Raw genomic sequence first — 19,871 nt, forward strand, 5'->3', positions numbered from 1 at the left:
TGGTTCTTTGCCTTGAGCTAATCTCTGAGAAAGGGCTGAGGTTTCTCAGCTCTATGCCTCTTAGGCTCCCTATCCCAAGCCAAGTTTCTCAAGCCCTGAGAGACAATGCAGTCACTGTTTGACAGGAGCATCCATACTTCATGCCAAAGGATGCTGAGCCAAGTATGAGGCAACCCTACTGCATGCATCTCGTACAGCAGAACAGGGATGGCTCATACGCCACGCCTGCAAAGTCCCCATCCCCTGTACACTAGCCCTGGGACCTCTGAGGGATATCCAAGGTCAATACACAGACATTAGCCCTTCCCTCTAATGCAGTGTGGAGTTACCCCTTATCTTGCAATGCAACTTCACACTGCTCTTCTGCCACAGTTCCCATTCCTCTTAGCCTCAATCTGCATCTTAGGCTCATTCATTTTTGCTGCACCAGCTCAGATCTGCTGTACCCAGTGCTGTTCCGATCCCAAACCTTCACAGAAATCTCTCATCCTGGTGGAAATATCTGTTGATGATGGCTCCAGTTCCATGAGGAATGATTCTTAGCAACCAGTCTGACTGGTTAGGCATTGCAAGCCTGGTTTAATTCAGAGAAAGGAGATTTTTGAGCTTGCTCACTCAGAAATGCACAGGCTTTGTCCTTAAGTGAAAGACATGGGGAGTGGGAAATCACATATTTGCATAAAAATTCAGGCTATACACTTTCTGCTTTATTTAGTAAAATAAATGGAAAAGTTCGTGTGACGACAAGCAACCAGTCTGTTCCTAATGTTAGTGGATCCCAGCATGGCACCAAAAGCAGAGAAAATGAGGGAAACAGATACCTGGGAACTACAAGCTTTATCTCTGATATTGCCCTTTTCCTATATCACACTTTGCTCCATCAGAGGTGACATGGAAGGACACAGTGTAGGGCAATATCAGATCTCCTGGAGTACTGAGAAAGAGAGATGAAGCCAGCAAATGAGAAGGGAGAAGAGATTCCTAGAGAGGACAGACAGCATATATGTACATAGCATGGAGATGGAAATCTGTGACTGATTTGGCCCTTTAATCCTACTATCTCAGGAATTCTTGAGCTGCGGAGCTCAGAAAACTCCTCATACACCAGAAACAGATAACTCTGGGCACAGTCATTCTGTTGGCTGAGAAAGAATCAGAGCTCCTCATTCTTCTCCTCACGTTCGTCTTCTTTCTAAAACACATTAGAGGCATGAAATCAGTTTTGACGTTGCTCGGTTTCTCAGCACAGCAATAAAAGGAAATAAACCCACTTAAACGCCTCCTTCTGCTGTCTATGCCACTGCCTTGCCTATTCCATTGCAGTTGCACAACACGGGGTCCTGACACACAAAGCCCCTGTGCTATAGTAGGATGAGCTTTGACAGAGAGAGAACTCTTAACACTGAATGAACATGGAGATTAAATTGTCCCTCTCCCAGCAGAGACCTCTGGTAGAGTCCTGAGCCCTCGTCTGTGTAGTCTGTTCTGTCGCCTTCTTGATAGATTTCCTTCCTATCCATGCCACTGTCTCTCTGATCCTCTCTTATGTGCTGCCATCCACCACGCCCGTTCCCAGTGTCCAAAAGCACCCTTTACACTGTCTCCCCATCCCAGAAAAAAGATGCCTCACCAAGACCTTCACACATTTGCAGAGGTCAGTGAAGTCTTCTTTCTGTAGACTAGAAGGCAGAGGTCAATGAAGAAAGAGACTCTGCAAAGACATCCATCTCTGCTCTGCTCTAGATCTAATGCTTTTCTGATATTCAGGTGCAAATGAAAATGAAAGAGGTGGAAGGGGTGGGGAGGAATTCAAGGAACTGAAGTCATCTTCAAGAGCCCTGTGAGAAACAGCATCGTCCTACAAGACCCCCACTTCCTGTGGACTGTACAGGAGTCCCCCTTTACCTTCTGCATTCTTTGTAAGAAACGATTACAGAAGTCCTGTATACGCTCAACGGAGACTTCATCCAGAGTCAACACATCCTGCGCCTCATCTGGTGCATGGAATAAAGCCAGAGCTGGCAGCTGGGACTTCTTCAGTTTGAAGAATGACACTATTCGTTCATTGCTCTTCAAATTGCTGTCTAACAGGATAAAGAGAATCTGTGATGGAAATGGGAGAGGAAAGGTGAACAAAACAGAAACAGAGAGAGAGCAGATCCCCAAACCGTGATCATATGAAGATTAACAGTGATATTTTTATAAAAAGTTAAAGAAAACCTACCGTACTCTGTTAGGACAACACTTCCCTCTGCCATTATCTAACTGCTCCGTGCAGTGCATTTTTCTGTATTTTATCAAGTCCAGACTTACACGACCAAACAAAGTGTCTGCTTTCACCCTCTTTAAAAATATATCTACAGTATGGCAGGAAGGCAGTCTCCGCTTCTATTCTCTTAATAGATGAAGAAACAAGATGTCTTTTATCCTAGTGGCACATGTAAAAGAATCTAACTCCTCTACTTGCATGATATTTGGATCAGGTATTCGCATCCATGCAAGACCTAGAGTGGCAGAGTGAAAAGAATTTTTGGTGTGTGGAGAATCAAACTCAATTGCAAGATTGTGGGAGTGAAGTATAGGGCAGCAGGAGCCTGCAAGGATAAGAACATGAGAGTACCAAACACAAAGGATGTATTTAAGTGAGCTTAAGTGAATAGAAATGAAGATGCAATCATTTAGGAAACAGTTGTTGGCAAGACACCAATGTCCATACAGCCCAGCTCAGTGGAGGGTTGTTCATACCTGGGGAGACAAGCCCAACAATTAATAAGTCAGGATGAGAATAACCTACAGTTTTCTGGGATCCCGAATAGTCTTGGACAGCAAGATCAAGCCAAGGATTAGGATTCTGCTGGGATGATTCAATAGTACGGCTTTATCAGAATTGGTGACCAACTCCATGATTTTATTTTAAGGGTAAGTTTCAACTGAGATCTTATAGGTGCAGTGGGAATTGGTATAAATTTAAAATGTTTGAATCTGAAATATTATCAATAAAATATACATTTATCTCAAAAATATTTGTTAAATTATCTATTAATACTAGATACAAATATTACACATAAATTTTATAAAAGAAAATAAATGCAGCAATTGAAAATTTAATCCGATTAAATAGAATCCCTTGGCAGGTGACATCCAAGTCAATGAAACAAACATCCAGCTAACATGCATCATTTTAGCTTTTCTTTATCCTATGAAGTCTACCGGGCTTAGCATATTCAATGTACCTATGGACATGGATATGACTTAACATATAGAAGAAAAAAGAAGAGTTTAAAAAAAGTAATGCAATGTGAAGATGATGTGCCCAGTTCCCAGGCTGTGACTCATGTTTTTCTTCCTTTTCAATCAAGAACACTCAAGTTAGTTCAAAACTTTTTTCTTCTCCAAAAATAAACTTGGTAAATCTCAAATTCTTTATTAAATTTATGTTCTATAAAAAACCGAAATATATCTGGAAACTTTCCTAGGCAACAGCCTACGGGACAGAGGGATAGTTAGGTTAGTGTAAGGTTTAATTGCAGATAATCACTTTGATACAGAGACAGGAACAACACTTTCACGGGATATGTGATATTTACCACTTGCAATTTCTCTTCCGAAAGTCAACTGTGCTCCAAGGGCAACACGCTAGTGAGCAGATTGGGGGAAACTCCTTCCAGAATGCTAAATTCATCCTTTTGCGGGATAAAACACCAAGCAAGAGAAGGGTCACAGGTCTAAGGACCTGATCTAAGAGGCTTTCAGCTGGAGCAGCAATATTTATATTTTAGGGCTCTCCTTCCAACAAGCAAGCTGGAAACAGAGGCCAGTTTGGAGGGAAGCACTTTCAAAGGACTGGTACAGGAAATGGTATTACATTTTCACCAGTTCATTCACCAGCTTTTGGTTTTCTCTATGAAAGATTCATTAGACAAAAATGTTTTATTAAACAAGAGTTAAACAAGAAATTAATAAAAAAACCAAAGCATTTAGAATACCTAGGTTGTTAAATGTTGTCACTTTCTATACAAAATCTCCTCCACCTTTAAAAAAGATAAATAGCATTTTAAAATGGTAATATAAATAAACGTTAGTCAACATTCTTCAATGTACCAAGCTTCCAGCCTTTGTTAAAATTCCCGAAACTAAAAAGCTGTGCATATTTTATCCATTAATACAAAGAACAGGGTAAGAATAAAAGAGTAAGTTGTGCCAGAGAAGTTGTGGCTGCCCCATCCCTGGAAGTGTTCAAGACCAAGTTGGATGGGCCTTTGAGCAGCCTGGTCTAGTGGAAGGTGTCCCTGACCATGGCAGGGAGGTTGGAACTTGATGATCTTTTAGTTCCCTTCTAACCCAAACCATTCTATGATTCTATGAATCTTCCTTCAGCAAAAGGACAGGCCATGTATCCTATGCTGGATGTGCTTCAGCGGTCCCCCCCAAGGCTTGTGTGGCCTCAAAGTCACGCCTGTGAGGCAGTCTGTAAGGTACAGAGTACTGAGAGCACAAGCACTGGAAGCCTGGTCTCCTCAGCAGCTGGAAACCAAGCAGGTTTCTCAATAGGAACATTTCCATGATAGGTGCCACCTAGTGGAACTGGCATTTTCTTCTAAAGAATTTATTTTGTTCAGAGATTCCCAGACAGCTCTAATCATAAAGAATGAATGCAGTGACCATGGAAAATTATACTGACCACGAGACAAGATTCGCCTTGCTTAATTTCTGCCATCTAGATCTTAAGTCTTTTCTCAGCCAGTCATCTAAGCAACCTCTACAATAACTGGTACACTAAATGGCACTTGATTCCACTTATTTTACAAAAGGAGGAAGGACATGTCTGTCCTTCTCTACCAGTACTAAAAAGAGCCTAAAGCCTTAGCTCAGACAACTTACCAAAGCTATAATTCACCAAAACAACTCCCACTTATGATGACAACTCTTCCACTGCTGGAAACCAGGAAGTTCCATCCAAAACAGAAAGTTCATTTTTATTTTATACTATGCTGTACGATAGCTGTTTGTTTCATTTCTGAAACGATTCTTTTCATTTTGTATCAATCTTCTTGCCTTCAGAGGTCTGCTGCTAGAGCCAGTGACGGATTTGCTGCATGGATGAGGAACTCCCAGCACATATGATAGTCCAAGAACACAGAACCCAGTGTGATATCATTTGTGCACTGTCACCTGCAATAAGCTCTCTTTCAGAAAATTTTCTACACTGGTGCTGTCTTGGTGTCTTGACAACTTGATTCCTAGCCCAGTGCTTTTAGAACATCGAGTTCCCAGTAAATACTAAGATAAGGAATGATGTTATTGCCCAAGGAATTAAAGTTAATTGAAAATAGTACTGCAGTGGTAGAAACCAACTTGATGTTGCGTAGTTTCTCCTCTAAGGAAGACAAACAGGAAGGATGATCAAGCCTCATGTCCAACATTTGACTTTGAACTTCATGGAGCTGCAACCTTCATTCTTTGAGGAGACTGTATAAGCAAAAAGATGAAATTCTGAAGTTTGAGTAATTTCTTACACAGCTTACATAGTACCTCAAAGCAAAATGGAAACATGAGTCATGAATTTAAAAAAAAAAAGCAAGCTACAAAAACAATTTTACTGTAGATATCTGTTAAGTGACGTAGACAACCCTTATTTACAGGTTCCCCTGTTTATGGCTAAAAGAGGCATCTCTAAATATTACCTCTCTCAGTTCTAGAGCCATTAATGCCTGACAAGAAAAATAAAAAGTGTATGAATGACTGTCTGCAAGAGAAAGTGCACCTTTCATTTCCATGGAAGAACTCCTGAAGGACTCTCAGGAGTTTCTCAGAACCCATTTCTAAATGGGCCTACATATGAATTAAAAGGGACTTTCCAAATATCTCCACCCAAATCATTTTGACATTGTAAACCAGTTATATCAGTTGCAGCAAAAGCTGCTTTTGTTATTCCCAGCATCACCTTCTTGAAACCTGAGCAAACACTCAGGAGGTACACCAGCTCTGTGTGTCATGTTATGCTCTGATACTGTGGAAAGAAAACTGAAGATGCTGATGCTATTTTGGCTCAGCAACGCAAACCCTGACATTTCCTTTCCAGCAGAAAGCCTGGACTCTTGGCAGTGCTTTCTCACATAAGCACATCTTTGATTGCAGTGGGATCCTTCCAAGAAGGCTGGTGGATTCACTCCTGCAGCTGCAGTGCTCTGAGCCCTGTCTGTTCACTGTTACCCACCCACAATTGTTTCTTAAAGTCTGCTGTAAAAGTACCATATTTCTTCTTATTCTTGTCAGCTCTTGCTGGCTTAGCATCATCTAACATTCATACTTTCTTCTCCAGCATTTTATAGCCCCCAGGTTCCACGATAAAATCTAGAGGAATCTAGACTGTCTTCAGACACTCACTGCGGCTCAGGGTGCAGTTCAAGCCATTTTCAAATAATGGTCCTCTCCACACAGCCTCATGGATCCTCCAGCTGAAAGTCTCAGCTTCCTCTTGGGCAAAAATGAAAAGATCATAAACCAGAGATGAATGGACCATAATCCAGGAACTGAAATCTCCTCATGATCCATTAATGGTTGGACTTGATGATCTTAAGGTTGTGTTTTCCAACTTACATGATTCTATGATTCTATGATTTTCTTCACTCTTGGGGTCAGTCGCTCAGCGGCAGCCGTTCCCCTTCATCTCTCTATCAATCCAAGCAACAAGTTTTTCTTCTCCTTCCACCTGGTGACGACAATAACAAGGACTCCTCTTCCCTCAGAGTGCAGCAGAGATATGTGAAAGGATCAGTACCCCTTCTCCTGCTTGGGAACGCTCTCGAGGCTCTGTCTGTGTTCTGCACTGGCATCGTGGAGAAGATGCAACACACGCTGAGTCTCCCCACACTGTTCCAGCATGCTGCAGTCATTGTGAAGCGCTGCTGGACGCAGTGGTACATGCTCTCAGGGAGCCTGAACACCTCTCCACTGCACAGCAATGATTCCTTGCTCAAAACACTGACAGCCCTCACCCCACAGTACAAACAAGCCTTTCATCACCAGCCCAGAGGTTGTGAATTATTCGCTGGTAATCCTGAAAAAAACTCACGTCAAGAATCTTGCATTTATTCACAGACAATTTGCGGGCCACAAAAAGGCAAAATCTACTCATTACTTTACTTGTTTTGAAGAAAACCTTAGTTAACTCGGTAGTCCTGACAACAGACAACTCCTCTTAGGAAAACGAGCCAGCAGAGATTTCCATGGTATAGTGCGGTGGCTGCTTCTGATACCCAAACTAATTCATGTCTTTCTACATGACAGAGCAATGGAGATAAACCTAAGTGGTCTTATTGCTCTTCTTACTCCAGATCTAAGACCCAAACAGAGGGATCCAAGCTCTCTCTTACTGCTTTGTAAGAGGGCAGTCCAAATCACGATTTACTCCACAGAGTGCCACTCCTTTGGGAAAAACAATTTATTAGACTCCTTTTTGAAGTCCCTTCACCTACATGTCCTGCAGTACCACTCCAGTAAAGTGGAAAAAATTAGTTAAATCCCACATCTTTAATCTCTATATTTTACTCTGGCAAACCTCTAGACTGATTCAGTGGGAAACTTGCCTGCACAAATGAAAAAAAGTTAGATTTGGCTTGCTGGCAATTCATAAATTGTCTGGACTTCAGTACAACATTTTATCCAATGTTTTGTGAAGTATTTCTAGGAAAATTATTCACATTTTGACAGATCTAGGCATGTCACATGAAGAAAAAACTCACTGCAGCTGCATCAGCAAAGGATAGTGATGCTAAACAGCAATGTGCTGTGTTAGAATAGTTAGCTGCTCAGGTGAATCAGACTCTGCTGCTCATGGAGGACAGTGGTAATGGCGTCACTATAACACACATCTCACATGAGAGGGCTAGAATTTTTCAGATAAATGAGTCTTCTTTTATCTTCATGTATTCATCAAAGCAAAATACTTTTGAAGAGACCTTTTGACTTTGATGCATGGTTTCTGCCTGGGAGGGAAAGATGGCAAGGTCCAAAGTGGTCCTGCCATAAACAAGTCTCAAGACTTTTGAGGGTGCACGGATCTGAGGAGGCCCCTCCATTTGAAGATGAGGATATAGTTGACATTTAATCTGCCGCTTCAGTACCACAAACAGATGCACGCGGACGTTCTTGTTCTCAAACCCCAACTCTTTCCAGCTCCACTCTTCTGCCAGGAAGATCTCTTCCACTGCCTCTCAGCTCAGCCTTCCCCGCTGCTATGATCTTCTGCCCCCTCCCATCTGCTCTTCTCCCTTGTCCCAAATGCCTTCCTGTTGTTCACAATCCTCCTGTGCTTGGCAGTTCCTTCCTCTATTCCCTGGACACAAATTCCCCTGTAATCCAGCTGCTGGCAGAGAATCAGCCATGGGAAGATTTATTATCTGGGGAGCCCTGCCCATAGAGGGGTGGGAGCCAGGCGAAATTTCTCTGAAAGACTCCATCTGTCCCATCACCTTAGTGCGGAAAATCCGACAAACCCATTTGCGACTCCTTTAAAATAGCTGTTTCCCCAGGATCCAACCAGAAGGCAACGGGTTAAGAAGCACCATGACAGTAATTGCCGTCTGGTCACTTATATAATGCTCCTTGGCATATTGCAGGCTGTATATACAAAATCACCTCTCACACCAGTGGAAGGCAACCATCGCCAGATTGAAGTGCAGCAGCTGCTTGTCATCTCCCAGTGCTTCTGGACCAGAAGCAAGGAAGCACATAATGTCCCACTGAGGGTGCAGAGGAGCAGGATCATAGAACCATAGACTCACAGAATCACAGAGTGGTTTGGGTTGGAAGCGACCTTAAAGATCATCTAGTTCTAACCCTCTTGGCATGGGCAGGGACACCTCCCATTAGACCAGGTTGCTCAAAGCCCCATCCAGCCTTGTCTTGAACGCTTCCAGGGATACAGAGGATATTTTCCCCACGAGGAGGCAAACTGGCAAAAGGTGAACAGATCCAACCCCTCCACTTAATTATGCAGCTGATCCTCTTTTCCTGGCACTTGGCCTTTGCTCCCCTAATGCACAGAGAAGGAGATTCTGTCCTCCCCATCCACGGCATAAATCGTGTTCTCCCTTTTTTCTCCCTAATGGCTCCCCTTCCTCTCTGTTTGGACTTACCTTCCCCTTGAAGAGCTCCGCTGCAGCCCGATATTTGCGCATTCGTTCAGGGTGCTTTGGGGACATCTTGTCTGTGATCAGGAGGAGGTGAAGCTGGAGTGAACTCTGCATCACACCTATTGCCGTCTGCCGAAAACATGGCCAGCACAGACAGAGAGAGAAACACACAGAGACAAGGAGTCTGAGAACATTCCATCTGCATTGGATGCACTGCCAGAGGGACATCAATCCTCGTGCTTCAGCTGAGATTTCTTTGCAAATCAGCCTCACAAGCAGAACAGCTTTCTTTAATGCAGGATTGATTCAATCTGGGTTCTTTGTGGAAGCATTTAACCTCCTGGTTTTCTTACTTCCAAGACAAGAGTCTGAAGACCACAAAGGTTCATCACCTGCCTCGGGACGGTCAGTGTCCAGGTAGGTGGACTGCCTGGATACAGCAAGCAGAAGTCTAGAGGGCAAGGAAACGGACAGGGAAAGCCAGCAAACACCGAACGTAAGGGTGACCTTCTGAGGTCCAGCACCCGGCCAAAATAGGAGCAAGAAAGTGGGAAGGATTTATAGTGTTAGGGTTGGTGTCTCCCCTTGTTTCCTTTCTTTAGCATTTAGCTGTGTGTAGGATGGGGATGAGTTTCAGCAACCCCAAGGCCTGGACATTCCGGAGTGCCGAGCGTAAAAACTGCCTCTGCAGTGGGAGAGGACGTGGCTGTCCCTCGTCCCCTGAGCAAGGGCCAAGCAGGCAGCACACACTGGCCCCTCTGTGAGGAGACGGGGCTGGCACTGCCCAAGGAGCTGCCGCACCATCTCCAGGCTCTCACTCACTCACTCACTCACTCACTCGCTCGTCATCTCACTTCTCCTCCTGCCCGCTTCCTGCAGCCTCTCCCTCAAACCAAACAGCAGCCGGGCCAGACCTGCTGCCTCCCCTCTGCCACCGAAACCACGGAGGCACAGACGGGGCAGCTCCCCGCCAAGCGGGAGAAGAAAGTTTCCACACGCTCTAGGAGCAATAAGGAAGGGGTCAGGGAGTGCGTGTTGGCAAGAGCCAGGCACTGCAAAGCATCTAATTTTTGGCAGCGGGGACTCTGCCGTTAGCCTAATGTTTATCAGCCATTTTGCATCCCTTCGCTGCTCTGGTGAGAAAGTGGGGCAGTGCTCTGGTGGGCAGAGGGGGCAGAGGGAAGTAGAGGGCGTGCAAACCAAGGCTGTAGAGCATTAGAAGACCTCATGGGAGAGGACGGGGCTGAAGGTGAGGGTGAAGACAGCCAGCACCAAGGGCCACAACAAGGCTGGGCTGAGAGCAGGCAGGGCTGGAGCCACAGTTCCTCCAGCAGCTCCGCACAAAGGTGTGCCTGTCCACGCAACCTTGTGCAAGAGCCATCAGCAGAACTCATCAACACGGCTAGGTCACATCTGACTCTCCTGGAAAGCACACAGGGAAAGCATTGCCTAAAAATGCCTAAAGTATGTGGGCGAAACAGTAAGGGCCCCAGGACAGGGAGAAAAACTCTTGGCAGCACTCCATGTGATCTGCGTGACCCCAGCCTCTGCAGCATGCTTAGATGTAAACAGCATATGCACCGGGAATAAATATTTATGGAAAACCAAGCTCTATTAGAGGAACTGGGAAGGCTGGGGACTGCAGGAGGCACTGTTAATTCCAGCACCTTGATAGGACTCCAGAGTGTCAGGGAAAAAAACTGGAACATGTGTACTGATAGTCAGGGTGGAGGGGACCAGCTGAACAGCTCAGGACTTCTCGGTCAGGGAGACAGCCTGGCTGCTGAACAGGACACCATAGAGGGAGAGCCCAAAGCATCAGCAGAAATACAAGAATAAAGTGCCGTGATCTAACGAATTGCCAAAAAATGCAGTGGAGGCTCCAAGGGTTCAGAAGGCCTGGGCGTCTATAAAGATAACAAGAACATCCCCGCTGACATGACTTGGGTGTTCTCAAAGGGCTGTAAAGACAACGGGGCAGGATATAGCTTTTCTGTCCCCAGAAATATTCCGTGATTTTGAAATGTTTTTTTCACATCCCTTATCGAGACAAAAAAACAAATCCACTTTTTTTTTTTCAAAGAAAAAAGAAAAAAACAGAACTCCTACAGTATTTCATTCTGGAAACAAAATGTTGCACTTCCACAACAAAATGCTCTCTCAACTGGCATGCTGCACCTGAGCTGGGGAATGTGGCCGCCCCCTTAGCTGATCCTTGGCACCGTTTTAAAAAAGTATAGCTTTGAAACAGGTTGGGCCATTCTTGTTTGATGAAATTGAGCTTGTTCAGCACTGCTGCAACTACTCAGAATTCCACAAAAGACCCCATCAGCCATGATAAAGTCCCAGACTTGTGGCCATCTGAGCTTCTAAGACCTTTTGGCTCCACAGCAATGAGCCCAGTGAACTGCTGAGATTTCACAGGAGACTAAATCCTTGGTCGTCCTCTACAGGGGAGAGTCACTGGCACCTAGTGACTGCTAGTCAGGTGGGTGAGCTAATGAAGATGGCCAACATGGAAGTATCCTATGTCTGATTTTTGTTGTTGTTGTTGTTGTTGTTGAACTGATGAATTCTAGAGTAAGGGATAGAGGCGATGGGAAAAATTTTGCTTGGGAAGTTTCCAACCGTCTCTTGAATATGCCTTCAAATAGCCAGGCTTATGTCGAGCCCTATGTGCTGGGTGATAAAAACCTGCCTTCTGGGAGTAGGTCACTCAAGTTTCCATGTTTCTCAAGGTTTCTCAGCCAAAGAGAGGGTACCATGTCTGAGCAGGGTCTGCAGGCACGCCATGACATGGCAAATGCCCATGGGAGGAAGTAACGCTGCCATCAGGAGTGGTAAGAAGTGGAACTCTCTGCCCATCAACACCCCAGATTTATTGGAAGTGTAAAGGAACCGCCATGCCTCCATTCCCTACGCCCCCAACTGCCATGCCCCACTCGCATGCCCCAGCACAACATCTGCTCCCACTTCACACATGGAGTAGCAGCAAAGAGTTGTGTGGCTTCCCCAAACACATCCACACCATTGCCACAACCCTTGCACACATCTGGGCATGCAAACTTTTGGTCCAGAGGACACCCATGAGGAGGAGGTCAAGGGCCAGGGTGAGGGCTGTGGGGAGCTGGTAATTACCACAGGGTTGTACTCTGTCACCAGGCGGAGCTCATTCATCCGAACGAAACGAGTCATCTTCTCAGCATCAACATCTTTGTCGTTCATATCCATATCCCTCCGGTCATTGTCCACCTGAAGACATGCAAAGACACCTACAGTCACAGCTGTCCTCTCCTCTCAGCAACTTCTCCAGAGGCGCTGACGGTAGTCACTCATGGAGACACCCACCCCTTGGGACACCACCTTCCTCTCACCACATAATTCCCATTTCTAGACGTCCAGAACAATTCGACCTACAGAGATCAGCCTGCATTTCAAGATAAGGATCTTCCGCACTCCTTCAGTCTCCTAAGGACAAGGCAAACTCATGGCATAATAGAAATCACTGAGGACTCCAGACATCCTTACAGTATCAGCTCCTGATGCACTGGAGACAGGGAGGATTAGCTGATAAACTATTCTAGGCGTTGTGGGGAGAGATCATTAAATAGCCTAACTTTTGCATCACATCGATTTTGGCTTTACATCGCTTTTTTAAATCTTCATCTGCTTGTTCTATTTCTTCTACAAGTAATAAACATTGGCATAGGCGTGTATGGATTTCCTGGAAACATTGTGCAAGCAGGAAATCTCTCCAATAAAAAGAGTAATTTTTTTCTCAGTACAGCAGAAAAAAAAAAAAAAGAAAAAAAAAGTCAATCCCAGCACGTTTTAGCTTTAGAGGAAAATCCATCCTGCCACACATCTCCCCACACTTCACCCCCTTGCCTAAACGATGTGATTTTATTGAGGTTTGCTTGACCTGGGAAACAGAGAAAAAGCAGGCCACCATTGAATGGTAGCTAAACCACCCGATGGAGCAGAGCTGCCGTGCAGCGACACCATGGGACATGACTGAGTTGAGCCATGGGGATGCTGGGCTCTGACAAGCGACAGGATCAAAGTCTGAGATTTGAAGGCCTTTGATGCACGTGTTGAATGGGTTCTTGGGGCTGAGGAAAAGTCCACGTGCACACCCTAGATTTTATTCTCTGCATCTGTACGACCTCTGAAAGATCTTGTGTTAGTTTTTCCAGTGGTGTGCAGACATCTGAAGCCCTTTTTGCTGTTCTGTGGTCATGGGCAAGGTCTTTGATCTGGTAGGGGGTCACAGCGCCCTGTGTGGCAATCCAAACTGGTGCTTTTCGGACTGTGCTGCCTGATTCCTCTCACGGATTTGCTCCTGCATAAAATGAAAGGGCAGCTCTGCTCAAGTAAATGGGATCAGGGCAGTGCAACACCTTGGTGGGTGAGATCAGACAGGCCTTGGGAACCAATCTAAAGCACCCCAGACTCCACAGAAAGTCTTTCCTTGACTTTCATGGGCTTTTTGGAAACACTTGATATCCGTTTTGAGATAATAATATCCTAAATCTGCGCTCAACTTTTATGATTTCAAGAAAATAAGGCTGGAAAATATTCTACATCTAATAGTTGAAGCTCTGATCAAAATGTCTTCATCACACTATATAATCAGCTTATTAGCATCTGTTAATTATGTTCTTTTTAGGTCTATCAGGACAGATTCCTCACTAGAATAAACCAGTTTCCCTCTGCTATATGCAAAGAAGTCTCACCAGTTGACAGCAGCTCCTCCTACTACTGTAATTATCTTTTAAACATCTAAGCATTATACATGTTTCATACTCTGCAAAAGCAAAGAAGAAATGAGTTTATGCCTCTGATTCACTGCTATCCTGGTCACGCATCTTTGTATTCTTCAAATGGGTATTTTACTCCAAGTTCCTCTGTCAGTTCTTTTTTCTTTTCCTTTTAATCTCTGACCCCTTACTCCTACACAGTATTCAGCACAGAATAAAAGGAAAAATAATGTGTCTGAATAACTTAATTTAAGAAAAACTGACAATTAGACAAGTGAATTGTCAACCACATTTGAACCTGACTAGTGTGTTAGTTTCTTGGTCGTTTTTTTTTTCCTATTAAACAAGAGTTCAGCTGCAAAAACAGGACTATGAACAAAGAATATTCAATATAATCCAACTTCGAACAATCCAGACACTTTCTTTTATCAAGCAGCCTCCCAATGCAGTCATCCTCACTATCTGCCACAGCGCAAAAACAAAGGATCTTTTCAACATTTTTGGAAGAAAACCACCATGACTAAGAACCAAAACTGAGATGGGTGTTGCTTCAGATTGCAACATCTGCACATAGCAAATAAAAGGTTAACTAAAAGGACCTGCCTACCTATTGCTCACTCTTAGATCATTCTCTTTGAATTATTTGGATAATGCCAGTGGTAAACATGGTGCAGGAAATGATGAGAAAGGGGAACAAACTGACTTTGTCCAACCTTCGTACAACCCGGATGTAGAACTTGGCCAAGCTGCCACCTTTCGTTTCCCTAGTGTGTCTCCATCCTGCCCACCCACCCTGTGTGCTTAGAGCTCTGGCGACACAACACTTCATGGGCTTTTAGGACATCTTGTGCTACCTAGGGCCCCTCTCCTCCTCAGACACACCCCACTCTCCGGTTTTCGAGTGCCACACTTGTGTGAGAAGGGGCAACACAAGGAAATTTGATATAACCAGTAGAATACTTGCTCTTAGCTTTTGTCGGTACTCTTGAGCCAACTGCACAGCCCTTCCCAATATACCTTCAAATTCAGTGAGGCACCAGCACTTACGGCTGGAGTCAACAAAGATTTGATCTTGCACGGCATTCGTCCGCAAGAAACTGCAAAGTAACATTTTTAATGGGCCCATGCCCAAAGCGTATTTAGGGAATAACTCTAAACACCAAGGTATAGGAGTCAGAAAAGAGTGTTTAGGATTTCTTTTGCTGGCAGAGCATCTGTAACTGCAGAGACCCAGCCTGGATCTGGTTTCAGTCACAATGGAAAAGCTGTGCACCCAGGGAGACAGCTTTGCCTGCCTGAAGTGACACTTGGCAAGATTCAGTATCAAGCCTGCTGGGTTGATCCATTGTAACGTGGCCTTTAGATGCTTTTCATGTGTCTCAGGGGCCTTCCCAAAACCACGGAAACCCCATCCAAGCAACACTGAGCTCCGGGCAGGTCACTCAGAAACACAAACATCATTTTTTTGCAAAACACTGGGGGCTGGACCAGATCCGCAGGAGATCTTAAAATGGAGAATCTTATCAGGTGTAATATGTGTTGCGTGTCACAGTGATGGGCACTTTGCAAGTGAAAAGCAAAAGACATCTCTGGGGCAGGACATGTTCTTTAGGTGGGCAGGCGGAGTGACTGTCAATGACAAGCCTTTTTTTTTTTTTTTGTGGCTTGCTCTGAGGTGAGATGAGCAGCTTTAATCTTCTTCTTTATCACCACTGCCCAGAGATTGCATCGCTTCTGTACTGTGACGGTGGGCAGTTTTTAAGCGCTTGCCCTAGAGCCCCCCTCCCCCAAAACCAGGGGGCAGGGGAACCCCTAAACCAGCGCGTTAATTTTTACAGACGCAGCCTTTTGCTGCACGGCGTCGTGTTTCCCGGGGAGGGACCTGCTCCCCGGATCCCACGGCACCCCCAGCCCCCTCAGCACCCCCACCACCCCCACTACCCCCCTTCCCACGGCCGCGGCCCCACGCACCCTGCGGAAGATGGTGACGGTGTTGGCCGCCACGCCGTAGTGGGACAGGACGGCGGGGCTGCTGCTGAGGCCGAACGGCACCTCCGGGATGCGGCCGGCCGCCAGGCGAAACTGGGACGCTTCGGGGCCCTCCGGTTCCTGCGGAGGGAGAGAAAAATGGGGGGGGGAGGGGGGCGAAGGGGGGGTGAGGAGCGGAGCCTCCCCCGGGCACCCCCGTCGTCCCCCGCCGCCGCCGCCCGCCCGCAGGTGGTGCGAGGGCGACACCTAGCGGCCGCCCAGCGGAGCCGCCCCCACTCCCCCCCCGCCCGCCGCGGCCCGGCGGGCGAGCGGGGGGAGGGCAGGGAGATCGCGGGGGCAGCCAAAGGGAGGGGGAGCCCGAGGTGGGGGGATGGGGGCGCCGGGGTAAGCGTGTTTCCCTCCCCGTTGTCACCATGCCTGCGTGGAGGGATGCTGCAGAGATTCCCCCCCCGCCCCGCCCCAGCCCTCGCCCCCCTGCCCCGCAACCAGCTCTCCTCCCTAAATCGGGGGAGTCAGCCGGCGGCGATGCCGACGTAGCTGTGGCAGGAATCGCGCCTTCCATTTCTCCCAAGCCTCGCTTCTCGCCCCCACGCTCACAGGTAACGCAGGTGATGATGCGAAGCCCTAGAGATCTTAAAAGAGAGGGGAGAAACCCAGCATCCGCACATAGCACACTTAAATATATATACATGTATACACACACACATACACACACATATATATGCGTGTCTCTGTCTGTATAATAAATATATAAACCCATAATTTTTAGAATAACCCTGGTTCTGGAGTCAGGGCTTTCTAATTTTTAAACACCTTGCATTAACAGTATCCCCGTTCCTTTTAAAAAGGTTTCTTAAAACATCCTTTGAAAAATAGCTAATGCAGCTACATTGAAGGATAGAAATGTGCAGTTTCTCAGTAATTTGAGGTTCATTCTCTTTTTTGCAGTGCGAGCATTAGCTACAGCCCTAGCATGTGCCAAAGCCTCCCTTGCAATTCCCATTCCCAACTTTTCTTTTGAGTGATGTATTTTCGATGCTTCTACTTATTGGGTTTAAATTCTCAAGACACAGTCTCTGCTTGGAAATTGGTTTGTTTTTCTTTTTGGTTTGAACCGTCAGCTCAGCCCAGAGAGAATGGAAAACAAAATTCTTCCTGCATTCAAAGAAAAACAACTCTTGTGACTTGTTTTGGAAATGCCAGCACACTGACATGGCTCTGGTGAGAGCGCTAAAGCCTGCGGTGGGAATAACCTCACTGAGTTTTGGAGCATTCCTGGGAAAGCTGGGGTTTAATCAGGCCAAGCATGGCCCTTTCTCGCAGACACACAGGGTTTCTGGAGCAGCGTGCTGTTTTTCCATCATGGCATGCTGTTCCCAGTCAGGGAGGCCGTGCTCATTAGACGGGGAGCTTGCCGAGCTGCGCTCTGCAGTGAATTGAAAGGCTGCAGCAGAGAAATAATTTATGGGGAACAGAGAACACGGACATTATTTGGATGAATATACTCTCAGGCAGAGAGCCAAGACAAGCCCTCATGGCACACATACGTCTTTATCCACCGTTTAAATGCAGCCCTGTCGTGCTTCAGGCACTGAATGCCTGACACGTCGCTGGCGGCTGCCCCGCGCTCCTGGCAGCCGGGGCTGTCCCCACGCTGCAGGATGGCACAGCCATCCCTCCCTGCCCCGGGACCCCGCGTCCTCTCGACTCCGATGAATGAAATCCTGCAGCCGGAGGGAGGCCACGGTGGCACAAGACACCAGTGGTTATGGCCTCACTTTGTTTCCCCCGGCAAGAAGCCACGGTCCCCTGCCTGTAGCTGGGCAGGAGGCTCCACGCCCCTGGGGACAGCCCTGCCAAAACCCAGGCCAGCTGCCCCAGGGGAAGGAGGCTTCTGGTCTGTGCACTTTCGTTCTACGTGTGCAGATTGCCTGGCTGGTTTGCAGGACTGCAGCACTGCAAAAAAAGCAACCCCGGAGGAGCTCTGAACGCCTGCAGGCGCCGAAGTCAAGGCCGCTGCTGCTCTGTGATCAGTGCTTAGCAAAAGCCCCCCAGGGCAGAAGCCTCCAGCGCTCACACACTTGTTGCTGCTTGTGCTGCAGAGGCAGAAGAATCGGTCCTCGCTCTGTGCTGGCTGCGATGTGCCATGGTCCTACACCAAGCCCCCTCTAGGTTGCCCTCCATCCCCAGGCACGGGGCAGGAGGAGGAAGGAGCTTGCAGAAAGGAGTTGTTTTTGAAAGGATGACATCTTCTCTGACAGAAGCCATGAGGTAGTGCGTGGGCAGCAGAAGCCCAGGGTGGAGCTCAAGGAAAAGGGGGGAAAAAGGTGCACCTCAGGAACCTTAAAAATTATGAGGATCCTGTTAAAGAGGCCTCTGTTTTATGGTGCTCTAACTCAATAAATATTCTTGTCTTGTTTCCAAAGGAAAAATACTCATGCCTGGGGGGCAAGCGGCACACACCCATCAGTCACTCTAATACCTTTGGCTGAATTCAACTGAATTTAGAGACAGTGAGCAGAGATCCCAAGGATATCAACTCCAGGGAACGAAGCAGCAAGACAGAGAGATCATGCCTATACCTTCCCTGGGAGGAGGCTGCGGCTTGAGCCCAAATCCTCTTGGACTTCAGAGGACCCACACCAATGCTGCTCCATAAAATGCAGTTTCCTCAGCCCTGTTGTGCAGGCAGTGCCTTGCTCTGTCTTTGCTGACTGAAGCAAACAACTGACGGTCCCACTCACCCCTTACCAGCACCATTTCTCTGCCACCCATGTTCCTGTTTTGCTTCCCCTGCAGCACTTCCCTCTTTCCTGCTCCAGGGCTCCTACGACCTCCTTCACCTTCCTCCCTTGCTTCATCTCCCTTTCTACACACAGACCAGATCGCTGGCATTCTCCTTGTGGCCTGTCACCAAATCCCTCCACGTGCCTGTCAGAGCCCCAGCACCTTTCAGGACAGAAGCTGCCTTTGGAAGGTGTTTAAGCCACGTCCAGCCCCATGCTCCTGTCAGGGTGGGATAGGGCTCACAGCTGGGGCAGGGGAGGTGCTATGAACACACCTGGAAGAATCCAATGACAGCCACCTCCGCACCGCCAATGAAGGCTTCGGCGTCTGCGGTGCTGCTCAACAGGACAGGCTTCTCTGCAGTGCCAGCTGAGCCTGGAGAGGAGATGTCAGGGTCGGGTAGAGGGTACACAAAGAGCAGCTCAAAGGGGCTCCCCAAACACGCACGCAAGCATCCCACCCCTCACATGCCCACCCACACGCCTCTCCTGCAAGCTCAACATGCTTGCACAGCACGCTCTAGGTAAGGAGACCTGGCATAAGGAGGACTCCCCACAGCAGATACATCCTTTTCCCTGAGCCAGGAGGAAAGCTCACTTACTGTGGGATGCAGAGCCACCGTCTCCAGCACACCCTGTTGGGAAGCCCCCGGTGAGCAGGACGATGAAGAGGCACAGGAAGACGGAGGTCGCCATGGTGTCAGCTTGACTTCTCCTTGCCGTGCCACCCTGCTCTGGTCCTTTCTTCAGCGAAAGACACGTCAGCTGCTGCAGGGGCCCACAGTCACTCCCGGGACAGTGGGAAGGGAGCAGCTGGCCCAGGGCGAAGCTCCAGAGATAACAACCTGGCCAGGAGAGAGCCCCTGCCTGCTCTGCAGGCACCAGCCTTGGAGATCCTCACCAACACTGCCACCAGCACATCCTCACCCACAGCACGGGACATCTCAGCCACCCTGCACCTGTGTGACTTACCTGTGGGTAAGAACATGACTCCATACAGAAGGAGCCACTGCACTTCTCCAAGTGCTGGGTCCCAGAGGGGCCGATGTTCCCTGGTGCTTGGCAAGCGGCGCAGCCACTGGGACGTGCAGCTCTTATATTGGCTCTGGCTATGGGGAACAGCTGCTATGGTAAGCATTAAACATGAAAAGGCCATGTTATAGTCCCCATGGCTCATTCAGGTGCCACCTGGGATGAGG

General features: G+C 47.3%; 1 protein-coding gene across 1 annotated transcript; it reads right to left on the minus strand.

The window, feature by feature from the left end:
* Window positions 1-231: 231 nt before the first annotated feature.
* On the minus strand, window positions 232-19,660 carry ERP27 (endoplasmic reticulum protein 27). Its single transcript, XM_054198832.1, has 8 exons — window positions 19,645-19,660; window positions 19,275-19,517; window positions 18,948-19,048; window positions 15,869-16,006; window positions 12,276-12,389; window positions 9,141-9,266; window positions 1,906-2,103; window positions 232-1,192 (listed from the first exon to the last, which is right to left on the minus strand). The coding sequence occupies exons 1-8, from the start codon at window positions 19,658-19,660 to the stop codon at window positions 1,154-1,156; spliced, it is 975 nt and encodes a 324-aa protein (XP_054054807.1). The 3' UTR covers window positions 232-1,153.
* Window positions 19,661-19,871: the final 211 nt, after the last annotated feature.

Source organism: Rissa tridactyla, chromosome 1 (genome assembly GCF_028500815.1).
Source record: "Rissa tridactyla isolate bRisTri1 chromosome 1, bRisTri1.patW.cur.20221130, whole genome shotgun sequence".
In the NCBI taxonomy this organism is placed as follows: Eukaryota; Metazoa; Chordata; class Aves; order Charadriiformes; family Laridae; genus Rissa; species Rissa tridactyla.